The sequence below is a fragment of the Gopherus flavomarginatus genome, chromosome 4 (genome assembly GCF_025201925.1).
Source record: "Gopherus flavomarginatus isolate rGopFla2 chromosome 4, rGopFla2.mat.asm, whole genome shotgun sequence".
Taxonomy (NCBI): domain Eukaryota; kingdom Metazoa; phylum Chordata; order Testudines; family Testudinidae; genus Gopherus; species Gopherus flavomarginatus.
The window spans coordinates 38,701,535-38,727,033 of NC_066620.1; the positions used below are offsets into that span (position 1 = coordinate 38,701,535).

Below are 25,499 nucleotides of genomic sequence, written 5' to 3' on the forward strand. Positions count from 1 at the left end.
TGACTTTATCTTAAAGAAAGTAAAACCATTTGATGCTTAGATGTGTGGGACATAGTGCCTTGATGTCTACTTGAGCTAATTTCTTCGTTTTCTTAAAAGAGCACCACTCCCCTTCGGCTGCTGAAAAGAGGTCATTTTTCAAAAACTTTATCATACAAAAGTCTTATGGTTAAACCTTCCCCAATGTTTTAGAGTCAGTAAATAGCAATGGCAGATCACAGAGAGCAGGTGTGAGTTACACAGGTTTAGAGACATAGAATAAGGGGAAATCAACGCTATATATTATAAACTATTTTGACCTAAGTACACAGCATCAGTTGTTTTTGGAGTGTATGAGAGTAATTGTAATGCAGAACAAAATAAAATTGTATTGTATTGCCTCTTTCATGCAAACTATATTATCAAGAAAATTTATAGAGTTTAGTAATCCACTTAATTATAGTAGAGTTGGAGAAAATACATGATTTTTTTTTCCATCTGAAATTTGACATGAGTTGGAAGGTCTTTGGGCAGGGAGGTTTAGGAAAGCTGCTCCGGATGTCAGGAATTCCACATTGTAGGGGCACAGAGAGGAGATCCAGTCTAGATCAGCAGAGGCAGAAGGTAAGAAGGTAGAGCTGCAGCTCCATGGCATTAGCTGGAGCATGACTATTGGAGGTTTATAAATGAAATGGAACTTGATCCAGCAGTGAATGGGAATCCTAAGAATTGTACGCATAATGCGCACACACGTTACTTCAATACTGAGCAGTATGATACAGTCTTTGTTTGAAATGGCCTATGGTATTTTCATTATATGAAGAAGCTTGTAGGAATATAAGGGTTTTTTAAATTGCTATTGAATGGCTTTGTACTTTTTAGTGGGAATGACTATTTGAGCCAATATGACAACTTGATCTGCAACTTTAGATACAGAGTGTTTGTCAGTCTTTACTTCCTTATCACTGTGGATGCAATCCCATATTGTTGGGCTTTGTGCAGGCATGGTTGTGTGTGAAAGGAAATGTCATTAATTCCCAAGCCTCCAGGCATGACTGTAGGGCTCCAGTATAGCGCTCCCTCCCCCCGCCCACCAGGTTTGCACTGGCGTTATTAGTCTTTGAACAGAGGACTTAGCTGTTTTGAGCAGCATAATCAGGAGCCCACTTGAATGTCAGTCTGTCTGTTCTGCCCGTGGTGCCCCCATAGCCTCACCACTGGACTTAAAAGGAATAGGGCCTTGCTGTCTGGGCTAGGTGAGTATTATCTTGTGTGTGTATTGTTTGGTTCAGCATTGCCATCAATGGGAGATACTTCTGTATGTTTCTCTCATCAGCAACATGCCATGTACTTTTGTGTAGCCTAATCTTTGTGGCCGAATGGACACTTGTATATTTTTTGTAATAGTGTGGTGCTCAGATTTAACTTGAAGTGCCTGTCTTCTACCTTGTTGACATTTGTTTCGGTGCATGGCGTTTCTCGTATCCCTGAGCAACTCAGAATTTAGTAGACCAGTTCCACTGGCCTTTTCCTTTTGGGTTGTGTCTTTCATGGCATAATCCCATCACACCCTTCAGTCCTCTGGGAATGCTGGAAGTGGCCTTTTCCAGAAGTGCACCATTACTGCAGACCGTTGCAAAACAAGCTACTACTAGTGTGAAGGAATGATGGAAGTAGCATCCTTCCCTTCCTACACATACCTCTCCCCCTGGTGGCTCTCTCATTTCTGTGATGTTTCCCGCCCTTGCCAGCTGAATGAACAATAGAGGTAAGGCTACTCTTGAACTTGGGTTTTATATGTGGCAGTGTGCTATGCTATTCACTGAACCCTCAAGACTACCTACTGTTTCTTAATAAATAACATAAGAAACTCTGTGGCCACCTGGAAAAGATTAATATTTTATTGTTGACATCAGTGAATAATACAAAACATTGTGAAAGTTTTACTTTTGTAGTAATAATGATAATAAAGTAATGCTGGGATGATGCAATTAAAATTAATGCCAGTTTAATTGTTAAATGTACACTGGCAATTTTTTTTCTTTTAAGTTGCCTGTTTGAACAGATGAGCGAAGAAAAACCTTTTTGAATTAGCACCATCTAATAAGACTCTTCAAGGAATGAGTAACAATCAGTCATGTCAGACTTCAGTTTAAAAGAAACAAAACAGCCAATGCTGTTGTCTATTAGGGATGGTCTAGACAGTATTTGGTCCTGCCATGAGGGCAGGGGACTGGACTCGATGACCTCTCGAGGTCCCTTCCAGTCCTAGAGTCTATGAGTCTATGAGTTTCATCCCCATCTGACCATGAATTAAAATGGTGATATCCTATAAAATATCAATTCAGAAATGCTTAATACTCAGGCAGAGAAAATTTGTTTATTGAATGTCTATTTCTGAGTAAATTGTTACTTTCAAATAAGTCATATTTTATTTTTCACTCTTAACTTGTGCAAGGATTTATTGTTTTTTATATATAAAATATATATAAGCAGTTTTATTAAAATTCTTTTTTCATTCATGATGTCTTTAGAGATTTCTGTATTGTGTTAGAAGATTGTCATTCATTATTTCATTAATCTTAAGCAAATAAAAGGTTATCAGTTTGATGGAGTTAAAACTAAACTAAAATATAACTTTTTAGAACAAAAACCTGCCAGCTTGCCACCAAAGAATTTTGGATGAGATATAGCTGTTGAGCCGTTGCGTAAATAAGTTACATATTTAAAACCCATTGAGAAAATATATTGGAATTCAAAACAGTATCAGAAATCCTGGCCTACTTAGAAAGAATGCTTAATGAAAAGACTACTGTACATTTTACTATATCCCTTACTAAGAGGGTGAAATTCAGGTCAACAGGATAGAAAGCTTCTAGGGCTCAGGAAACCTGAAAAATCGATCACTGAGTAAACATTATTGCAGATCCTTATGGAGAGTAACTGATCTTGAACACAAAAATGAGCTTTATAAAAAAGATTTAAATATGTTAGAATGTTCCCAGACCTATCATTGGGTGATATATTGATAGTAATTACTGTTGAAATATATGGTCTTTTAATTATCTTAGTATCTTAAATTGAGTTCACATTTAAAATGTTAATTTAGGTTTAAAACTAAGAAAGTAGATTTTTTTTTTTTTTGGTTACTTGGATGTTTTTGTAGTAGCATGTTTCACCAAGAACAGAATACTGAGGTTTTAAAATAAAAATACAGAATGTTCTCGTTTATGACAACATTTAAGTTGAAAACAATCATTGCCTAATAGCTTGTGGTTGCCACATATTTATTTATATAGGCATTTGTAAAAGTCCATTGCCTTTGCATCTGGAAGCCTCATATTTTATAACAACAAATACTCCCACTCATAGAGGATGGCCAAATCATCATCGTTGTTGCCTGGGATGCATTTTTAGCCGTGTGTTAAGACCCATATGTTTAAAGGAATGTCATCAACTTAAAGCTCCCATTTCTGGCTGAAAATGTTTTATTTCTTATTATTACAAGCAATGCTTAAGGTCACTGAAAATGAAAGAAATCAGAGAGAAATATTTTTCTCCCTCTCGCAGTTTGTGTTCTTAGTGCATTTGGCAGTACTCAGTGTACAGTCAGTTTCGCGGCTTTCTCATCTATAGTCAGTTTCCCTGTTCTGTGTGGATCTTGCACAGCAACTCAGGAAAGAAAATAATATTTTAAAATGCAATTGTAAAACCACAGAAATTGGCAAGTAGATACGGAGGCAGGTATGATCGCCTTTAAACTTCTTTTAGTTCATTTTCTTTTTAAATTGACTAGATTCCTGTTGATGTCCCTTTAAACAGGATGCATTTATGCTGCGCCTTGTATGCCATCATAGTCTAATGCTATCTGGTAATGAGGATAGGCAGGTAGCATAATTAAGGGCCCTTAACTAAGAATGGCCCGCCGTCTATTCTTGGACCTGACAGCTGAAACATTCCAGTCGCTGTTAACTGCCATAATATAAAAATACAGTTTTCTTCTACTCTCATGGCCAAATCCTGCAATTTTCACTCGTTAGGGATTTTTCCTGAGATACTTGAAGATTTTGCTGAGTAGTAGGAAGTGAAAGTTGACTCAGTTCTGATCTATAGGAACAATACATATTGCTTGCGATGGCAAATATTAGCAAAAAGGAAGTTGGATAAAAGAAGTTAAAACATTGCCTTTAATTTGGTCTAAAGATGGGAATTGTCAGAAGGTGAATTCTTCTTGTCTCTCTGTCTAACTAGATGATAAAGGATTATTTTAATGTCTTGTGAACATAGAAGTGAGGTGATATTATTAGCTTGAATTGTGCAAGCAGCTACTGTACAAGCTTTTGCCCCACGGCACTGTCAGTGCACCTCAGTGAAGACTGGCAAAAATACTAAACTATGTGGTGGCTGAGTCACGTCAGATATCCAGTACGTAGTGGATTGAGACCATCATACTGTTGTTACATCACCATCTTGCAAAGTGCTATAAGATATCTTAATAATAAGATAGCATTTCAACATCTATACCTTCTCTGTACCTTATTTCAGACATTGAGGTGAGAAGCATGTACATTAAACCCAGTGTGCAACCCTCTTCTCCCCTTAAGCTCTTAAATTTTATATTGCTTTCCTGCATGGCAGCAGAATATATTACTGTAATTTCAAAGGTTGCAATGAATATTTTATTAATAATTGGCAATTTTGAAGAGGTTTTGCATCATCCTGTGTGCAGTTTGCTTGATTATATTTTCTGATGAATGAAAAACAGTGCAATGTTGAAGTTACAATGCTGTTTAAAATCAAAGAGTAAAAAGGTTGCATGTTTTATTTCAAAAAGTTTTCTTCACATAGTTTTACTTCAGTTAGACTGATGTCTTTTGACAATGATATTTCAAATCTCCTGCATGTTTGACCTGGCTGACATTTTAAGAGAAAATTGATTTATTTTATTTTATTTCATTTTATTTTGCTGCTTAGCCTTCAGAGTATGTCATTTATATTTTCTGAGCAAAAATGAAATATCCTTTAATAACTTCAGAAATGGTGAATGAGTTGCCATTCTAAAAATGTTCTAAAAATGCATATTTTTTATTCAGTCCTAGAATGCATATTTAAAATAGTTTCATCAGTTTTGGTAATTAAACTATATTGCTTCATTTTTTTTTTTAAATGTGATTTGCTTTTGTATAGGGAATGCGACCCCCCCGCAAGTGCTTCTGTTTTACCTTCTGTGGCCCTGGTGGTCCCTATGGGCAGACACGGGAGAGCCCTGTTGACTTTGCTCTGGTGCCAGAGTCCACATATGTGGATCAGATTGCAGGATTGGGGCCTGAAATTGCTGCCGCCTTAAAGGATCAGTATCATGGAAATCCATTACTCTGACATCTGTACATAGGGTTCTTGTGTCAGGGTAGGAGAGTTGGTGCATGCCACGTGAGGGTGTGAGTTTTCATAGTATGCCTTCTATTTTATTTCTCAGTTAGAAAAATTCTGGAGTAGAGCTGAGGCTTTCGTGGAGATTTTCACAGTGCTGTGCCATTGTGGCATTAGGAGTTGTGTACTCTCCATTTTCTTCTTCAAGTAGTATAATCTGTTGGTTGGTCTTTGTCCTCCACTTTTCCCATGACTCCCGCAAAGGCCCCAATCCAGGAAAACACTTAAGCATCTATGTAACTTTTAAGCATGTGAATAGTTTCTTTGATTCCCATGTGTGGATGTGCTTAAGTGCTTTGCTGGATTAGGGCCTACCTCCAGGACAGAAACCCTGCAGAGACATGCTAGTACTGTTATCAGCCAAACTTTTACAAAAAGGAAGGTTCCAGGGTTTATAAAATGAGGCTAAAATTGGGTCCACGGAGAAATTTCAAAACACTCTTGTCCTTCCTCTAGCTGTGACTATCCTGTGTCCATTTGTTTATTTTATATAGATATAATTAGATTAATACAGACTGATACATTTTTGCTCTCAGATTTTTTGCTCTTGAAAAACACACGTATGCAAATTTATTCCATATTGATTAGTTTTTCTGTAGTTAAGAAACACTTATGTCAAACAGTTATATAGAAATTGAGCAGCCTTCCTTAAACTTGACTTGTTGACACTATATCTGTGTGTGTGTTCAGTAGTATAAAATAGTTAAAAATAATCTTTTCTATTTTGCAACAAAGTCATTTTGATTTTATTTATTTTTAGTTTTTATGCTTGAGTGAAACTCTGCTAACTTTAAAACCTGTTAGTGATCTGTATGCTCAGGAGGTTCGGTTGGTAATTATCCGAATGATTATTATAGGAGAGCATTTCTGTTGTAATCTAGAGCACTTGCACTGATTAACCTTTTGTGATTTTGACAAGAGCCTTTGAATTCATATGTGAGAGCCTTTGAATTCACAACTTCTGTGATAGAGAAGCAGGCAGATCAGATGTCACCTGTATAGTGCTTTCTAAGCCTAGCCTGGAAGCTACCATTGTCAGCTTATGTTAAAGCTATAATAATAAAGGATGTGAAAAGTATTACATGACCGAGCAGTGAACTTAATGTTAACTGTACATCTTATTTTTTATCAGAGGGGGGTGATAAAAATCTTTAAATGTGAAGTACCTGGTGCCACAGTCTGTTGGTATATTTTGTGGCTGTGGTTTTGAGGAGTCTTCCGTAAGAGGGAAACAAGTAGACATTAAGTTTGCAATATTGGCTTTAAGCATCATTGGATAATAAAGTTCTTTTCAGAAACGTTATGAATTATATGTCAGTCTATCATAATAGTAGTTGCCATTTAAAGATGCGTGTAAAAATTTTTGTGCACCTGTAAACTGTTAATTTGAACATTCACATTATTTGCTGTTTTTTTATTATGCCAGTAAATGTACCATTGGGGGAAAAAACATTAACGACCCAAATATAATTTTAAGCCATAGCTCTTGGAGTGTTCACAGATCAGCTATGGACAGCTTCTGGGGTGGCTTATAAAAGACCCCAGCCTTCTCCCGTCCTGCCTTCCTTCTCCTCTTTTTACATCCACAGCAGGTGAAGCACCCGCAGCCTCTCCGGGGACTGCCCTTCAAACCCTCTGCCATGTGACACCAGAGCCGAAATCTACTCTTGGGCCTTTTTCCCTCCACTCTCTTTGATCTTTGATTCAATCACCAGTTTTCCTACTCCTCCTTCCTGTGTCTATCAGGCTCTTTCTGTCCGTACATCTTCTCTTCACTCCCTTCCTACCCTGTTACCCCACCACCGTGACCCTCATCTACCAAAAAGAGACCATGGATTTTAGTCTGACCATTTGCTTGTATTCTGCCCCCCACCCCCACCCCGCCTTTTGTTTCTTTGTCTGTTTAGTTTGTCACCTCTTTGGGACAAGAAGTATCAATTTCTGTGTATTTGTACAATGCCTAGCAGAATAACCTACTGGTCCCAATTTGGGCCCCGAGACCCTATCTGAGTAAAAATAACAGTCTTTACATTATAACTAATTAGTTAATTTTCATAAGAACAAAAACCCTAGTTTGAAAATGTGTTCTAGGTTTATAACGTTACAATCTTATTGGGTTCACAATGGAAAACAAAATATGTTTGCTTTCTTATGGCAAGTACACCACAGGGTTTATTTATAACCACATATCAGGACTGATTCTCTAGTGCATTAAACTGCTTTGTGCTGCGCTGGTGGTGCAGCTTAATACCAGCTTATCTGGCTCCTGAAGGATCTACTTTGCATCGAGGGAATCTTTGGGTATTGTGACTACTATGCCACCCACCTCTTGGCTGTTGGCATAGGGAGTGTGTCCAGAGCATCCCTGTGACCCAATGATCCCTGACTGTCAGACCAGCCTCTTGATGGAGATGGAGGGGAAAGGCCCTGGTCACTATTGTAAATTCAGCCTTCATGGCCTGTATGGGGCCTCAGGTGCAGACAGGCCTGTTTATTTGTCAGTTCACATGAGGACTGGCTGATATCCATTTCACTAACATGCTAAGTCCTAGTAGGCAATTCTGTTCAGTCTTTCATTTCTTCAAATTCTCTGTGTATTATGATTGGCCCTCTTATGAATGGTCTTGATATTTTATAAGGAGATGCTTTGCTGTGTGTTACTGGCTCATTGTCTGGTCCTGCATAGAGTAGTATTAGGAACCATTGGGTTTAATCTTGAGAAGGAATTTTGTGCTGCTAACCCACCCAATTCCAACCTCCCGTGGGTAGGTTTACCCTACATGCATATTTCTGCCATTCTTGAAGGCCCGGATCTGCACTTCAGTATTCATGGAACATCTTGCACGATGGTATTCCATGTCACGATTTCTGGAGGTAGGCAGAGACACCTTACCAGCATGGGATAGTTCAGAAGAGCAGTTAAATCAAGCAACCTGTCTTCTCTGAGCTCTCGTGCTGGGGAGAAGAGGGAGCTTACACATTTTAACATTCATTGGGCAAGACTTTTCTGTTTGCTGTGAATGGGAGGGAGCGATATCTGCATAGTTAGCCTAGGAGTCAGAGTTTGTAAGTAGATGCCAACCCTGAGAGCTCAGTATGTGAGGGGCTGGCTACAACAACAGCTCTTAGGTTCCAGCAATGGACCAGGTTTCCAGGTTACAAATGGAGAGAGCTTGAGTTTGGTAAGATCTTCCTTCCTGTGTGCAATTAGTTATTTCATAAAAGTGGCAGCCAGTTTTGTCCTCTGTACTGTCTCTTGATTTGCAACCTGGCATTCTCAGTTAAGAATCAGTACTTAATCAGTACTAAAACAAATAAACTGAGATACTCGGTAAAATTTTCTGGAACACCGAAGTTCCAGTTTAAGCCTAAGTCTCATTGAAAGTCAATGGGGCTTGGACTTTTAAGTGACTTAGGCTCTTTTGAAAGGGATACTTTCTGTGTACATGTTACTTAATACTCTCTGGATGGCTTTTAGGTTGACAGTTGCTGTATAGAAAAATATCCTGATATTGCTACCCAGTACAAGTGATCATTTAGAATTTAATTAATAGATAGTTCAACTACAGGTGTACAGGATACAATGAGACTTTTATGTTGTGGAGAACTAATGTAACGAATCAGAGTTAAATTTTCACTTTATAAGAAATATCTACAAACATCAATAATGTCATTTAAATTTCTACAACTCAGATTCAGAGGAAATTTCAGAACTTAGTAACAGAAAATGTCATACTCTCATTTTTAGTATGAAATCATTGTTATATAAAATAAACTTTTCATCTATATATTAATTATCTCAGACTAACTGAAACTAGATTCAAAAGCCAGCAAATTAGTAGGCCTATGACAATGGAAAATGAGATGCAGTGGTATGTGTTCATTTTAGGCCTTTGAATTATTAAAAAAAAAGAGTTCAATAAGTATAGATTTCCACTTATATTTCTAACAATGAGGAAAAGATTGAGAAAAGAATGTGTCTTGATCATAACTTTGTGCTGCTTTCATTTGTAATAAAACATTTTCTCTCAGTTAAGGCATTCACATGGATTTTTTCCAGGCAAAAAAAGAGAGATTAAGTATCTACAATACTGAAAAATACTAACAAAAGTAATTATGCAGTGCTGCTCTTTACGTAAAACCACAGTTCTTTTCTACTTCTATTTTTCAGTTTCCATAGCTAGACGTGTACAAGACCCATTAGCTGAGCTAGTGAAAATTGAGCCCAAGCACATTGGAGTTGGAATGTATCAGGTAAGGTAATGCAGATCATTTAATCTAGTAATTCAACATGATATCGTGCAACACAAAAACACTGCTTTGTAATTAAGTGTCAACTAGTTATGTGTCTACTTTAAAAGATTTGTGTGGAATAGATGGGATGGTACTCAATATTTATGTTGTATGGGTTTTTTTCTTCTCTGGCTTTAACAATTGTGATTTAGATTTAGAAATGGCTATAGCCAGATTTATAGTCTGTTTAAAACATCAGATGAAACTGGTAACCCGATCTGTAATGATGTGATCTCTTTCACATCATTACAGCAGTGGGGTTTTATTTCTTTTTGTAAAATACTATGAGATATTGATCCTCCATTTAGAAGCCATTGGTTGGCGCCATTATCTACATTCTTTCTTCCCTTACTGTTTGTAATAAAAACATTGATTTCAGATTTTCTTTCATTTACGAAAGCTGAACTGGAAAATGTTTGACAATTCTTATATAGTTTTGTGGGTTTCTTGAGGTTATTGGGGGAAGGGGGCAATAGTTAGTTTTAAATAGTTTTTAAATCTTTAATGTTATTGAGAAGTAGTTTAGTGACTGTCATTTTATTGCATCTGCCTGTCTGTCTTACACAGACACACACTGTAAGTGCTACATATAATACAAATAAATAACTGTTGCCCTTAATTGAGGAAACCACTTAAGCACTTGTTTAAATCCCAGTGACTTGAATACAGAAATGCCAAAAGTGTAAGGAACATTAAACACGTGCTTAAGTGCTCTCTTAAACAGAGGTGCTTTCATGAATCCAAGAGATGGAGCAGAAATAAAAGCTGAAAGGTTTGAAGAAATAAAACACAAAGTGTTTAATTATATAGTTCAGAGGTCACGTAGCTTTACGTCCAGGTAAGTTCATGATAATGTTGAATGTTTTCTTTTTAAAATAAGAGATATGTGTCCAGTAACATGTATTATCGCAAAAGATTGTTGGTCAACAATTCATCTAGTGAAGGTTGCTCACTGTGCCATTGTTGTTAAAAACTACTTTTATAGATAAAGTATACTATAATTCCAAGAATAACTGGGATTCTGACTGACTGTTTTTTAATGTAATATAGTAAAGATCCATCTTGTAAATTGATTGGTTGATATCAATCCTGTTCATTATAATCTTACATGAAATGCTAATTAAAAGCATCCATTTCCTATGCAATGTAAAGTTTCTTTCTGATAGTTGCTTTATTTTTGCTGTTGATTAATAGGAAAATAAGTTTAGTAATCTTATTAAAATAAGTGTGCATATTAATCAGCACTTTTGATGCTGTGCCTTGCTGGTTTAAAGAGATGAATTTATCATTCTATGATGTATCATATAAGGTGTATATATACATGTAATTTGAATCCATTATAAAATTCCAAAAAACTATGCCTCAAGGCTGTGTGACCTAAAAGTGTGTGTACACTATCAACCTGGAAAATCACACTTCATCTTAAAATGTTGTATCAGTTATTGTTGTAAGTAACCTTAGGAGAAGATGGTACTTTTCCTCTTTTTAATTTTGCTGTGTGCATTGGACAGCACTTAGTGGATAGTAAGTTTCATTCAGTTGCTGGCCTCAGTTGCATCTCTGTGGTGCACTGCTCTCTGAGGAGCCCATCTGCACACTCAAGGCTCTTCACAGGGATGCTTATAATTACAGCAAAGCAGGTGTTTGCACAGAGAGAACAGAGAGAGGCTGATCTGCAACATGTTTTGTTTTGTTGCTCTTGAGACCCCCTAAAGACCCTTAATAAACACAGTAAAAGAGTAACTACTCCCTTTATTATTTTTAAATAAAAAGTCAGAATATACTACTGGAGACCTGAAGGTGACTATATCAGAAAACTGATATTTTGCAGTTGGCTTATTCTAAAAAAATGTCCAATTGACAGCATCCCTTTAAACATGTGGTGAATTTATAGATCTCACATCAGAGCACCTAAAAGGCTCTGCATATGCACACATTATCTGCTACCACCAACATATATGTTTTGCAGTAAGCCCACTGGAGTACTTTTGAAGATTTAAAATCTTAGCTTGTGTTCTAAATGATTATTTAAAACTTCAAAAGAAGGGGATTTCAAAATTGCAACTGCAGTTCAGGCAGGACGCTACGAGTTTTCCCACTGGTCCTTTGCACTTAAGTCACACTGTGGTGCAAATAATACTTTTAGATAAAGAAACCACCTGTCAGAAGGTTTTAAATGAAAATATCAGCCCATAAGCTATAAGATGCTTGTTCATTGGTATAAAGGAATTTTGAATTACCCAAGCATACTGTGACACTTTTGAAAACAAATTGTATTACCATGTTTCAAAGTTTTGCCGTCCTTTGGGCAACAGAACTCTTTGTGAGGGGGAAAATATTAAGCTATTATGACTTGTCTTCCTTTGGGGAAAACAGTTATTTGTTTACATCTTAGCAGTTAGAGATGGAAAAAGATCTATTAAATCATTGAGTGATTGTAGGATGTAGTTCCTCAATAAAGAATGTATCAGATACAGAACTGAATCTTATCCAAAATAATTTTAAGGGTTATTTTACATTTGCCTGTCCTTAGTGCTAGGTTCTTTTACTAATTTCTAAGATGAAATATATCAACATACATAAAGATAATGGACTTCTGATAAAGAACATTATTTTATTCACCCACTATAATAATAAACCTATAATAGCCCCTTTATATGACCACATTCCAAAATGAGCTCTCTAGTGTGTCCATAAAGTTAACAAATCCAAGCTTTGGTTCCCTTGGCATGAAAGAAGAACAGCTACTAGAGGAGGGGGATCATAGATGAAAGTTGAGAATATCAGCAGATTGGTCCCTCAGTGTGATTCCAGGGGTGGGCCAACTGTGCTATTACCATAGGCCCCAGCTTATGTGGGTGTGCCACACCACTGTGTCACTCTGCCTTTTTTCACCCCTTCCTCCACTAATTGATTGGCTGTTTTTGATTGTTCTTTGTTTTGCTCAGCCACTTGTGGTGGCGTGGCAAAAATGTTTTCTGCCTTGGCAGGCAAAATACCTATGGCCAACCCTGGTGATTTCTCCCAGTTAAATCCTGACCAAGACTTCCTAAACTGTGTGCCTAAATTTAGAGTTTTAAGTCCATGGTTATGTTCCTAATGCTGAGGACTCAGTAACTCCCACTCAAGAGAAAGGGAGCTGCTGGATATTAATACCTTTAAAACAATCAGGCCCCTCATACAGGCATAATCAATTTATGGCACACTGTGAAGAACAAATCCACACTGTAGGGCGTAGGTAATTCAGACTCTGAAGGTGATGAATTTCCTCACTTAAGTATATTCTGTGTCTGATGAGTGGTCAGTGGTTTCCAAACGCTTTCCTCTCAGAGATAGTACTTGAAAATTTTTCCTAGAATATCTCCAAAATTAGGCCCACATATTTTGTGAATATTACTCATGTAACTGTATTATTGATGGAGCTGGTAGCACTGCCTATTCTTAAGGTTGTCCAACACTTTCCATTATAAGCCCCGAATTTCAGTTGCGTATAACTTTGCAAAACTTTAGGTATTTGGGCTGAAATTTTACATGTCCGACTTTCTGCCTGTTTGGGGGAACTGTAGCCAAAACAGAACAGCTGTTTCTGAGAATGAGGCTAAAGAAAGGTATGTTTTGCCATGTTAAAACCATTATTGCAGCCTTCTCTCTGAAATGCTCTAATGTCCATATACTTTGTAGTAGGGACTTGAAATGAGGTAGTGAGGGACCCTTGTGTCAAGGCTGTCTTTGTGAAAATCTTCCGAATTTTAGCCAAGTTATAAGCCATTGAAAATTTGCAGTTTTCATGTGCTCAGTAGAGACTTGCTAGAGCTTTACAGGTAAAAATTATGAATATTGTACCCTCACTGAACATGCTTAAACCTCTCACAGATTCTACTGCTGACCAAACTGCACATCTATCCTCCCCACATGGTGACTGAGCATGCTCCAGCCCAGGGCTGTGGGACTCAGGACTTTCCTAGCTCTCAGCTGCTCTGGGATGGGATGGGACAGTGCATCAGGACTGAAAGCAATGATCCTGTCTCTCCTGTGCTCCGGATGACTTCCTAGCTGGCACCCAGGAAGGGGACAGCACCTGGTTTGAATGCAGAGGGGAGAAAAACAGAAGCAGGGAGGAGGAAAAAGGAGTAGAATGGGACAAGGAGTCTGGAGATACTGGGACTGGCTGAGGAAGGGGACTGGGACTGGGAGCATGGGGTGTGGGAGGGGGAGGCTGGGACTGTTTGGGCAAGGAGGTTAAGATTGGGATGATGGCGGAAGATTGGGCCTGGGAGACAGTGTGTGAAATGGTGTGGGGGCAACTGAGATCAGACAAGAGGCTGTAGACCAGGTGGGCAAAGAGATTGGGGAAAGGAGCCACAGTGGGGACTAAGATTGCATGAGGAGCCCAGGGAAAGAGGCTGGGATTGGGAGCCAGTCAGGACGGGTAGGAGGTAGACAGATGGAATGAGGAGTCAGCAATGGGGATATGGGACAGACTGGACAAGGAGACTGGGACTGGGATGAGAAGAGTTAGAATCCAGAGAGTGAGAGGTATGTTCTTGAAAAGGCATTAAGTGACCCATGTATTACTTAAGATATCATCTATGTCTATAGAAAATAGATTGACACCAGTTGTTGGCAAAGGCAACCTATTAAATCGCCACCTAACAAGGACCAGCAAGAAGGGAACAAGAAGAAAGAGGCTTTACAACTACAAGCTGTGTTGTTTGACCACAAAGTCTTTAAGCATATGCTTACTGTATTTACCTTGAGACAAAAGTTTCATGTCACTGAGATACAAATCCTTCTCTTTTTACACAATCCAACGGTGGTGTGGCTTAGAAGGTGTCCATCTAAAAATAAAGGAAAATGGGAGGGATTTGATAATAATGTAGGTCGGTGGGGGCTAATCACAATAGCATTAAGTGGTGAATGAGGAAAGGTAGGCACCATCTGTCCGTATCGTTTCCGCTAGTGCTGTATCTGCCTGATGACCAGGTGTGAATGAAAGGTGAATTTTAAGAACAAGGTCTCCAAGTAGCCAGCCCTTATTTCATCCGTTGATACTGTGGTGATCTATTATATTAATTGCCAGGAGCGTACTAGATCAGAATGTTAGAAGGGCAAGTGTTTTCTTAGAATAGACAGAGAAAAGGAAGAATCTCAGCCATAACAGCAACTTACCTGGCATGACCCCTGTTTGCGGGCAGACTGCTTAGTTGTCAAACCATAAGTTCTGAGGGATGGTCTCTGAACAAGATATACTCAATTTCAGTTTGCATGATCTGCAAGAGACCTTAAATGGAGAGTTTTGTACCTCCACAGAAAGGCAAACTGCCAAAATTCTGCACCAGAGCCTCCTGTATGTGGTAATGGATGCATTTTACACCAGCTGGCCAGCAGTCCTTTATTTGGCTTTCCCCTCCTTTCTTCTTATCCTAAAGGTCCTATGAACAGTGAAGACAGATGGAGGAATGTTCCTTCTAGTAACTTCTGAGTGGCCTGGCAGGCCATTGTACGTGGTGCTCAGCTGACAGTCCCATCAGCTATGCTCCCCATTCTTATGCCCCAACTTACAGACCTGTTGTTACAAAGCCAGTTCATTGCACTTCCCCTGAAAACATCTTGAAGGTCTGACATGATTCTGGATATTTGTCTCCCTTCTATTTGTCCTCTGATAGGAAAAGGGCTTGGCATTCCTGAAATGTCATTAGACCTACACTCCTACCTACAGAGTTGAATTAATAGTCTGACTGCATTTATCCTATATTTGGACTGCTTCCGGTTCACTTGTTGCTAAATGGACTGGATCTTGCACCTGTGACATTCCCCAGGGTATAACGTGGACTGCTGAACTGCTGTGTTCCCTCAACTCTATAGCCAAAGGTGCCTTTTACACTGCTTTGCTGTGAACAGCCACTGTTCCCGGTCCTGCTCATACAGAGTCACTAGCATGTAAAAGCACTCCCAGCTGAATACTTGAATGCTGTCCAATCCACTCATGAATTACATACAGGGCAACGCCTGCATATTCCTAGCCCCAGCCTTCTACCCCAGAAACGTGTCTTATACTGTTCAGTATCCCCCGGGACAGTACAAGCTCATAGTCAGTTTGTCATTTCAATAAAGGAAAATGATTGTGCACCAGCTTTGTTGCCTCAAGTGAAGTTTCCCAAACACTTCAAACCAAACACGTAGTAGATTAGATAAAACATTAAAACAACTTTATTAACTACAATAAGACATATTTTAAATGGTTACAAGTGATAAGGCATAAAGTTAGAATTGATTACAAAAGAAATAAAAAGATAAAATTGCAAGCTAATCCCTAAATTTTAACAAGCAAGTGAACCTAAAAGCAAAAGGTTTGTCGCACTATAAGCTGCAGCACATTTCACAGTCTATGGCCATGGCTACCTTTACAGTTCTGCAGCACTGGTAGTTACAGCTGTGTTCGTACAGCTGTGTAGGGCCAGCGCTGCAGTGTGGCCACATTTGCAGCATTTGCAGGGCTGTTGGGAGTGGTGCATTGTGGGCAGCTATCCCAGCATTCAAGTGGCTGCAACGTGCTTTTCAAAAGAGGGGAGTGGGGTGGAATGTGACAGGGAGCGTGGGAGAGACAGAGCGATTGGATTTTTAGAGCTGACACTGTTCTCAGCTCCCTGCCTTGCAAGTTCTAAGGACTGGAAGACACACAGGGCCTACCTTCAAACATGTAAAAAGTTCTGACCCCTTCCCCCACCCCTCTCTCATTCACTAAATGCAAATTATGCACTCCTAAATAGCCGTCAGACCAAATAAGCATCTGTTCAACATGGACTTCCCCCTCCCCCTCTGCCATGTGAGCGTGCTGTTTCTCTCTTCAAGCAAACAGCTGTGAACATTCCAAAGTAATTCCCCTGCCTGCCTCCGCTCGCTCAGTTTGGCTGAACTCCGAGCTCCCCCTTTCTTCCGGTTTGTTGTGGATAGGAATTCTGGGATACCTCCTTATACCCCGGAGGTCAATAAAAGCGCTGGTGGGGTCCACACTTGCTGACCAGCGCTGGATCACCAGCGCTGGAATCGCTACACCCCAGGCTCGACCGGGTGTACAGCCAGCACTGCAATCAGGGAGTTGCAGCGCTGGCCGTGCTTTGCAAGTGTGGCCACATCCTAAGTTGCAGCGCTGTAACCCCCTCACCAGCGCTGCAACTCTCTAGTGTAGCCATGGCCTATGTCCCCTTCCAGTCTGTGACCTCTCCCCTTCGTTCAGTGCCCTTCAGGAATTTGTTGATGTCATGAAATGTAAATTTCTTCTTTACACCACCTCCCCTGCTGGAGAATAGTTGCTTAATTAGGTGACCGTTTTTGAACACTGGCATGCCAGTGTGTCTTTGTCTCTGAGAAACTGGTCTGTGGGCGTTACCTGGAATTACAACATATTTCAGTAACAATAATACTGTAGAAATGTATAACTTTACACATAGTGTTGCTACACATATCTTAACAGGATAATATTCAGCAGATCATGAGTTTTCAAATGATACCTCACAAGGCATACTTTGTACAAAATATATTATAACCTGTAAAAGTAGTGAACATGGGGTATGGGGTGTCACAGCACTAAAGAATTATATATTGCAAAAGGAGGCATTAGATCTCACTCCTCTTGTAAAGTGGTCTCCTTCTGGGCAGAGAGAGAATCTGCCTCAGAAGAAGAAATTTATTGAACAACATACCCCTCTATGTGCCATTCTTGTCTGAGTGCGGGAGCTTTCTCTGAGACAGCTTTCAAGTGTCCTTGCTGTAGATCCTTGGCTAGCTTTCCTAGATAAATCCTATTTTGTCTGGATATTGGGTACTGCTAGACATATCAGTTTCCAAATCGTTGGAGCTTCTCAAGCAGAAAATGGATTTGTAAATTGTGTTTCTAAAAGACAATCAAACAGTCTGAAATCCTATCTTGGGTACTGCTTTATTCTCATTTTACATTATAGTTCAAAATTTTACTGCTGTTAGGAAAGTTACTGGATGGTGAATGAGGTTATGTTAGCTAAGAAGAAAAAGATGCTAAAGTTTCCAACCATCTACCTCATAAATTATAAGAGGAGAGCAAACCCACTTTCAGATTTCTATAGCTCCTTCTAGAGGGGCAATTTACAGGTAGGACCAAAATTCCATTTGACTAGAATTCTCTGAAAATTGTTGTAGACATAATTGAGTTTATTATTATGAAAAATACTCTTCTAACTTTTTAAGAGCCTTTTAAGAATAGGTTGTGGGTGTGAAGCTTCGTGGTCAGAAACATGTCAGGATAATTGCTTTGATGGCTGAGCTAGAATAGATAAAGCTCCAGTGCTTTAAAGGAATTCTGGTAATATTACTATGCATTGCATTTGGACTGTTGACATTCTTATTGAACAGGGAAGAGGGCTACCATAAGAATACTTTTATCAATGGATATAAGAAATTGCTTTGATTCTCTGGTTGTGAGTTTAAATATAATTTGTTATCTAGGTAAAATTCCACCTCACCCCACCCTCTTTCTGTGATTCTGAGATCCCTAATCCTGTGGAATGACTTCAGCTCCACTGTGCTGAGAAGGTACAGTTTGCAAAGACTGCACACAGGAGGACTCTGAGCCATCAGTATTCCATAGAGCAAGTCTGTCTTTCTGCCCAGTGTGTTTTTCCCTGGTAGAGCAGAGAGGAAAGTTGGGAGGAGTCAGGGAAGAAAGTGAGGACATGGCCAATGGAACTACTAGCTGAAAACCTTCTGTCACAGAAGAGTAGTGTAGGAGCTAAGGCAGTGGTATGGTTTGGCGGATACTTTTGTCTCCTCTGGTGAATTCCTGTCCATCTGTAGCTGAATGTGACAACAGTGCCTTTGCTCCAGCTGGTGTGGAACGTGTCTGCATTCTCCACATCAGGCCACTGTGAGCACAAGCTTAGGCCTGTGCTCAAGTCTCTCCACTGGCTCCTGGTCAGTTGCCAATGCTGGTTCCTGGTCCTAGTCTTCAAAGCAATTAGCGGATGAAGCCCTGATTACATTTAAAACTGAATTTTGATGTACGGCCATTGAAACAGTTTTAAGGGTGTAAAAATCCTTTCATAATATTATCCTCTTGTTCTACACTAGAGCTTCTTTCCTGTTTAGCATATTTGGAAAGTTATCTCTTGCACATTAACATTCCATAAGAATGTATAGTTCTTTGAGTGATTGCTCATATCAATTCCAGTTAGTTGTGTGCGCGCACTGTGTGCACGGAAGTCAGAACCTTTTTCCCCTAGCAGCTACCCGTCGGGCCAGCTGGGGAGCCCCCTGGAGTGGCGCTGATATGGCATTCTATATAAGACCCTGCCAGCCCAACCCCCCTTCAGTTCCTTCTTACCGTCCATGATGGTTGTTGGAACAGTGGTCTCTTGTTTTCTCAAGTGCTCCACTAATTCCAATTCTTAATTGTTACCATTGTAGTTAATTGTTAATAGTTAGCGTTAAGTGTTTTCTCTGTAGTCTTAAGTGTAGTTTAGTAGTTGAGGGCAGTTTTGCACTCAACAACTGCCCTGCGGGGCTCTGGGGCATGCCGTCCCAGGGCTTTAAGCCTTTGCACGTCTTGCAACAAGCCCATGCCTAAGGGCGATCCCCATGACTCCTGCCTTAGGTGTCTGAGGGAGGGCCATCAGGCTGACAAGTGTAAAATCTGTAAGGCGTTCAAGCCCCGGACAAGAAAAGAGAGGAAAATTCGACTCAAGCAAGTCCTCATGGAGTCTGCATTGCGGCCCTCTCAAGATGTGGGCCCAAGTGCTTTGGTGTGCAGTGCTCCCCTGGCAGTACTGATTACAGCGCCACAGAAGATCCTGCATCCACCTTGGGACCGACGATCTCCCGGGCCCCAAAAATGCCTGCCTCAGCACCGTTCCCATTCCCCAGTTGCTGGAAAGAAACAAGCCTTAGCAGGACCTCTCGTTAGGGCCAATGCAGTTGTTCCGGCCCCGACTGAGCAGCAAGCCAGCCCGCCCAGCACAAGGGACCGTGCAAGTGGAAGAGATTACATTGCCTTCCACCCCGGATACCTTGAAGGCTGCCAGAGGGCTTATCAAAATGACAGCCCCAGTACCCCCGGCCCCAGCACCTTCCCCGGTACCATCCAAGGGCAAACTGGCGATGTTTGAACTGTCAGCCCCCAAACCAGCATCTCCATGCCACTCCGAGTCCTGGCGCTGCTCTGAGTACTGGCAGTGTCCCAGGTACCAGTCTGACTCACGGCACTGGTTAGACTCGCGACGCTGGTCCCGCAGTGCTGACCCTCAGAGCCGTTCCCGCTTGAGGTCATTGTCGACTGCTGGAACATGGTCCTGCTTGAGGTCCAGGTCACGCTCAGTGACCTCGCAGCACCATTCGGCGCTATGCCGTACGGAACACTAATCCCCATGTAGACTGTCACCACAGCACTGGCCCACGGCCCAATGCCGATTCGCTTCACGGCACCACTCACCAGAGCAGCACCACTCTCCACCACAGCACCAGTTACGGTCATGATCAGCCTCACGATGCCAATCTCTGCATGAACCGCGGGTGCCAAGGGACTTGGTGCCCCCTTTGCTCCATTCTCACACTGCTCCTCCTTGGCCATTGTGATCTCAATCTCCTTCCGGCAGGTCGGGGAGAGCTTCAGGAGTTTCAGACATTCCCCAGTCGGATCTGGGAAGCCTCGGTCAAGACCCCCCAGCACCTAATTGGCAGCCCCAGTGGCAATTTTGGACTCCTTGGACATATCATCAGGCCCAGGGCGGCTCCCCAGTTGCCCGACCATTGTCACGCTCGGACACCTGACCTCTCAAGGCGACCCTCAATTGTCCCCCTCTGGACCCGGACCAACCTGCTGAGTCAGCACCCATGGTAGGGGCTACCCCAGGTGCCCAAGAAGAGCTGCCCACAGCTGATCAAGACACTATCTCTGCCCCGGTTCTTCCAGTGGAGTCGTTTTCGTCCTCCTCTGATGAGGCTGTGGCTGGAACGTCCACGTCTGGCCCACCTCCGATAGACTTTAGGGTCTTACAAGAATTGCTTAGGCACGTGGCCCTTAATATGAACCTCCAAGTTGAGGAGGTTGTGGAGGATGAGGATCCTGTGGTGGACATTTTAGGCCCGGAAGGGCCTTCCAGGGTGCCCCTTCCCATGAATAAGACCATTCAAACTAATGCCAAGACTCTCTGGCAAACCCCGGCCTCCATCCCTCCAACAGCCAAAGGGGTGGAAAGAAAATACTTCGTCCCCACCAGGGGCTATGAATATCTTTTTGCCCACCCCACTCCATGCTCCCTTGTGGTGGACACGATGAACGCCAGAGAAAGGCAAGGCCAACAAGGACCTGCTCCCAAGTCAAAGGACGCTAAACAGCTGGACCCTTTTGGAAGAAAGGTTTATTCTACTGAGGGTCTCTCGTTACGGATCACTAACCAGTAGATACAATTTTAACTCTTGGTCTGTGGTCCTTAGATTCCAAGATCTTCTCCCAGCAGAGGCTCGTACAGAACTGGGGGCCATTGCTGAGGAGGGTAAATTGGTTGCTCGGACATTCCTTCAGGGTTCCCTCAATGCTGCGGACGCGGCTGCACGCACTCTGGCATCAGCATGAGGCAGAATGCATGGCTCCACTCTTCGGGACTCCTGCCGGAGGTTCAGCACACCATCCAAGATCTCCCCTTTGATAGTCAGGGCCTGTTTGCGGAGCAAAATGATTCCTGCCCACATACCTTAAAGGACACAAGAAACACGTTAACTCCTTGGGTATGCATATGTCGGCTAATCAAAGAAAGCCGTTCAAACCCCAAACTACCCAAAACACACCTTCCCACGTAGACTCAGGCAGGACTTTTCTTGTCAGAGAAGCAGATACTTTTGACATAAACCGACTCATCCTCCCTGTGGACAGGGTCAAGGGCAATCCAAGCTGTCCCCAGGCCCTAAGCACCCTTTTTGAAGGTGCGCCTGAGGACGGACTACTAGCTCTCACCCCGGACAATTATCCCTTTTTGAACCATCTATCCCATTTCTACCATGCCTGGTCCAATATTACATCAGACCACTGCTCCTCCACAGGGTGCAGACAGGATATTCTATCCATTTTCGTCTCGTCCCACCCTCCTTCCCCTGTCCCTCTTCAGGGACCCTTCTCACGAGCAACTGCTCGTCCAGGAGGTACAATCCCTTCTTGCCTTAGGGGCAGTGGAGGAAGTGCCTTAGGAGCTCAGGGGCAAGGGTTTCTACTCCTGTTATTTCCTTGTCTCCAAGACAAAGGGAGGCCTAAGAACCATTCTGGACCTCAGGGAGCTCAACAAGCACATGGTCAACCTGAAGTTCCATATGGCCTCCTTAGCCACTATCATTCCCTCTCTGGATCCAGGAGACTAGTATGCCACCCTCGATATGAAAGACGCGTACTTTCACATTTCAATTACTCCGTCTCACAGATGTTTCATCTGTTTCGTGTTGAGCAAGACGCACTATCAGTTCACAGCCCTCCCGTTCGGCTTGTGCACAGCCCCTCGCGTCTTTACCAAGTGCATGGCAGTCGTGGCAGCTTTCCTTCATTGAGGCCATATGCACGTCTTCCCGTACCTCGATGACTGGCTCATACGGGGCCTGTCTCACCAACAAGTCAGGTCTCAAGTACAACTGGTCACAGACACATTCAGTCGCTTGGGCATCATGCTGAACGTCAGCAAGTTTGTCCTCTCCTCTACTCAAACAATAGAGTTCATCGGGGCAGTCCTGGACGCAAACCAAGTGAGGGCCTTCCTCCCAGAGGCCAGGCACCTGGCTGTAGCAGGCATGATTACCAGCCTCTGCAAGTTTCCCATCACCACAGCAAGGCAGTGTCTCAGGTTGCTGGGTCACATGGCGTCCTGTACCTACGTGGTGCAACACGCCAGGCTAAGACTCAGACCTCTGCAGACGTGGTTGGTGTCAGCCTATCGACTGGGACGCAACAGCCTAGAAATGGTCCTCATGGTCCCAAAGCGCGCACACGACTCCCTGTGCTGGTGGCTGGATCCTCAGATGGTGGGTGCCGGAGTCCCATTCCATCCCCCTCAACCCACCTTGACCCTGGTTATAGACGTGTCTGCCCTGGGATGGGGGGCCCACTTCGGGAGCCTAGCGACACAGAGCTTATGGCACAAAAGCGAGCTGTCGTTGCACATCAATATCAAATAGCTCAGGGCGATTCGCCTTGTGTGCCAAGTCTTCCTTCCCCACTTGAAGGGCCATTGTGTAGCAGTCCTAACGGACAACACGACGGCCATGTTCTGCCTGAACAAGCAAGGCGGATCCCGGTCATCGCCGCTCTGCCAAGAAGCCCTCCTTCTGTGGGACTTCTGCTTAGCCCACTCCATCACCCTTCAAGCCTCGTACCTACCAGGTGTCCAGAACGTACTGGCGGACAACTTGAGCAGGTGTTTTCTCATACACAAATGGTCAATACGGCCGGACATCATTCACTCTGTCTTCTGCATCTGGGGGTTTCCCCAGCTCGACTTGTTTGCTTTGCAGACCAACAGGAAGTGCCCAACCTTCTGTTCCTTCTGGGGTCACAGCCCGGGCTCTATAGCGGACGCCTTCCAAATCATGAGGTCAGGCCAGTTGCTTTATGCCTTTCCACCGTTCCCGCTGGTCCACAAGGTGCTTCTCATGGTCCGCCAGGACAAGGCAGATGTCATACTGGTAGCCCCAGCCTGGCCGCGCCAGTGTTGGTTCCTGATCCTGCTGGACCTGTCAATTCAGGCTCCACTACGTCTCCTTCTCAGCCCCGACCTCATCTCTCAGAACCACGGTCTCCTCCTGCACCTGGACCTTCCGTCGCTCCACCTCACAGCCTGGAGGATCCGAACCAGGCTGAATGCACCTGTTTGGACTTGGTAAGGCGTGTGCTCCTCGAAAGTCGGAAGCCGTTGACTAGGCTGACCTACGAAGCTAAGTGGAAGAGGTTTTCCTGCTGGTGCGCTCAGAGGCAGGTGTCACCGCTCTGGGCTTCGATCCCATGCATCTCGGACTACCTGATGTTCTTAAAGGATCAGCACCTAGCCTTTGGATCCCTTAAGGTTCACCTTGTGGCCATCTCTGCGTTTCACTCAGGCACGGCCGGGCGCTCAGTATTTGCATACCTGGTCATGCAGTGTTTCCTTAAAGGCCTGGAGAAAGTCCATCCTCCAACGAAGCCACCCGTGCCTGCATGGGACCTTAATTCGGTCCTCTCCTGCCTTATGGGCCCTCCTTCCCAGCCACTGGCCTCCTGCTCACTTTTCTATCTCTCCTGGAAGGTTGCCTTCCGAAGGCCATAACTTCCACACGGCAGGTGTCTGAACTATAGGCTCTCATGTGTGAACCGCCCTATACTGTTTTTCATAAAGATAAAGTTCAACTAAGACCCCTCTCGGCCTTTCTGCCAAAAGTGGTGTCCCACTTCCATGCGAGCAAGGATATCTTCCTGCCGGTTTTCTACCCAATGTTGATCTTCGGGAACAGCGTCTCCATTCTCTGGACGTTAGAAGGGCACTCGCCTTCTATATAGACCGAACAAAGCCCTTCAGTAAAACAACCCAGTTATTTGTCGCCATCGCAGAGCAGATGAAAGGCACTCCCGTTTCCTCTCAGCGAATATCGTCGTGGATCACTGGGTGTATTCATACTTGCTACAGCTTGGCAAGTGTCCCTCTGCCTGCTGTCATGACTCACTGCATGAGAGCTCAGGCATCGTCCGCTGCCTTTCTGGCACGTGGGCATGTAAGGGTCCGGTGCTGGGGCTCGTCCCTCTCAGGCGCGGCGGGGAGCCAGGGCACCTCCCTACAGGCAGCAGTCCGTGCAGGGCCCAGACCTGTCAGCAGGGGCTGAGCAAACGAATAGTCTCTAAGCAATTCAGAGTCCTAGGCCTTCAGCAGGGGCTAAGCTGACACAGGGTCTATAAGCCCGGCCCTGGAGCAGGGGCAGGGCAACAAGCAGTTCAGGCTCAGGGCCCTTCAGCAAGGGCTGAGCAAGTACAGAGTCTATAAGCAGTTCGGGCTCAGACCTTTCAGCAGGGCTGAGCAACACAGTACATAAGCCTGGCCCTTGGGTGAGGCAGGGCAGTAAGCAGCTCACAGCTCAGGCCTTTCAGCAGGGCTGAGCGAATACAAAGTCTATAGCCCAGGCCCTTACAAGTGGTTAGGCTCAGACCTTTCAGCAGGGGCTGAGCAACAAGTTAACAGTATATAAGCCCAGGCCCTTGGGCAGGGCGGGGCAGGACGCAGTTCAAGCTCAGGCCTTTCAGCAGGGGCTGAGCAGCAAGTCAACGATATATAAGCCCAGGCCCTTGGACAGGGCGAGGCAGCATGCAGTTCAAGCTCAGGCCTTTCAGCAGGGGCTGAGCAACAAGTGAACAGTAGCAGTCTGTAAAGCCCAAGCCCTGGCTCAGGGCAGGGCAACAAACCCAGGTAAGGGTCAGACCCTCAAGCAGGGGCTGAACAGCGAGTTAAACAGCACAAGAGGCCTCCTCAGGCCAGAGGGAGGGGGAGTCTGCCACCCTTGGAAGGGTGGCAGGGGGGACGCAGGCCCTCCCACTCCACTGCATCCCAGCCCGGGGCCCTAGCAGCGGCAAGGGTTCGCTGCAGTCAGTGGGGAATCCTGGCCGCAACACACTGACATTGGTTCAGGGTCCCCTGGAGCCAGACTGGGGTCAGCTTCCCCCGGGCCACTTCCAATCTCCCCCTCTAGGTACCTGTCCTTCGCCGGCGTCGTCCAGCGGGTCCCAGACCATGGGTTCCTCAAGGTACCGAGCGTAGGGAAGCTCAGGCAGC

The 25,499-nt window shown here is 43.4% G+C and overlaps 1 protein-coding gene across 2 annotated transcripts in view; it reads left to right on the forward strand.

The window, feature by feature from the left end:
• Positions 1-25,499, forward strand: part of SRBD1 (S1 RNA binding domain 1) — a 249,577-nt gene that overhangs the window by 144,901 nt on the left and 79,177 nt on the right. For both annotated transcript variants that reach the window (XM_050951786.1, XM_050951788.1), the window contains exon 18: positions 9,581-9,663. In XM_050951786.1, coding sequence (XP_050807743.1) covers positions 9,581-9,663 — 83 coding nt within the window. The remainder of the gene's footprint in view (positions 1-9,580; positions 9,664-25,499) is intronic.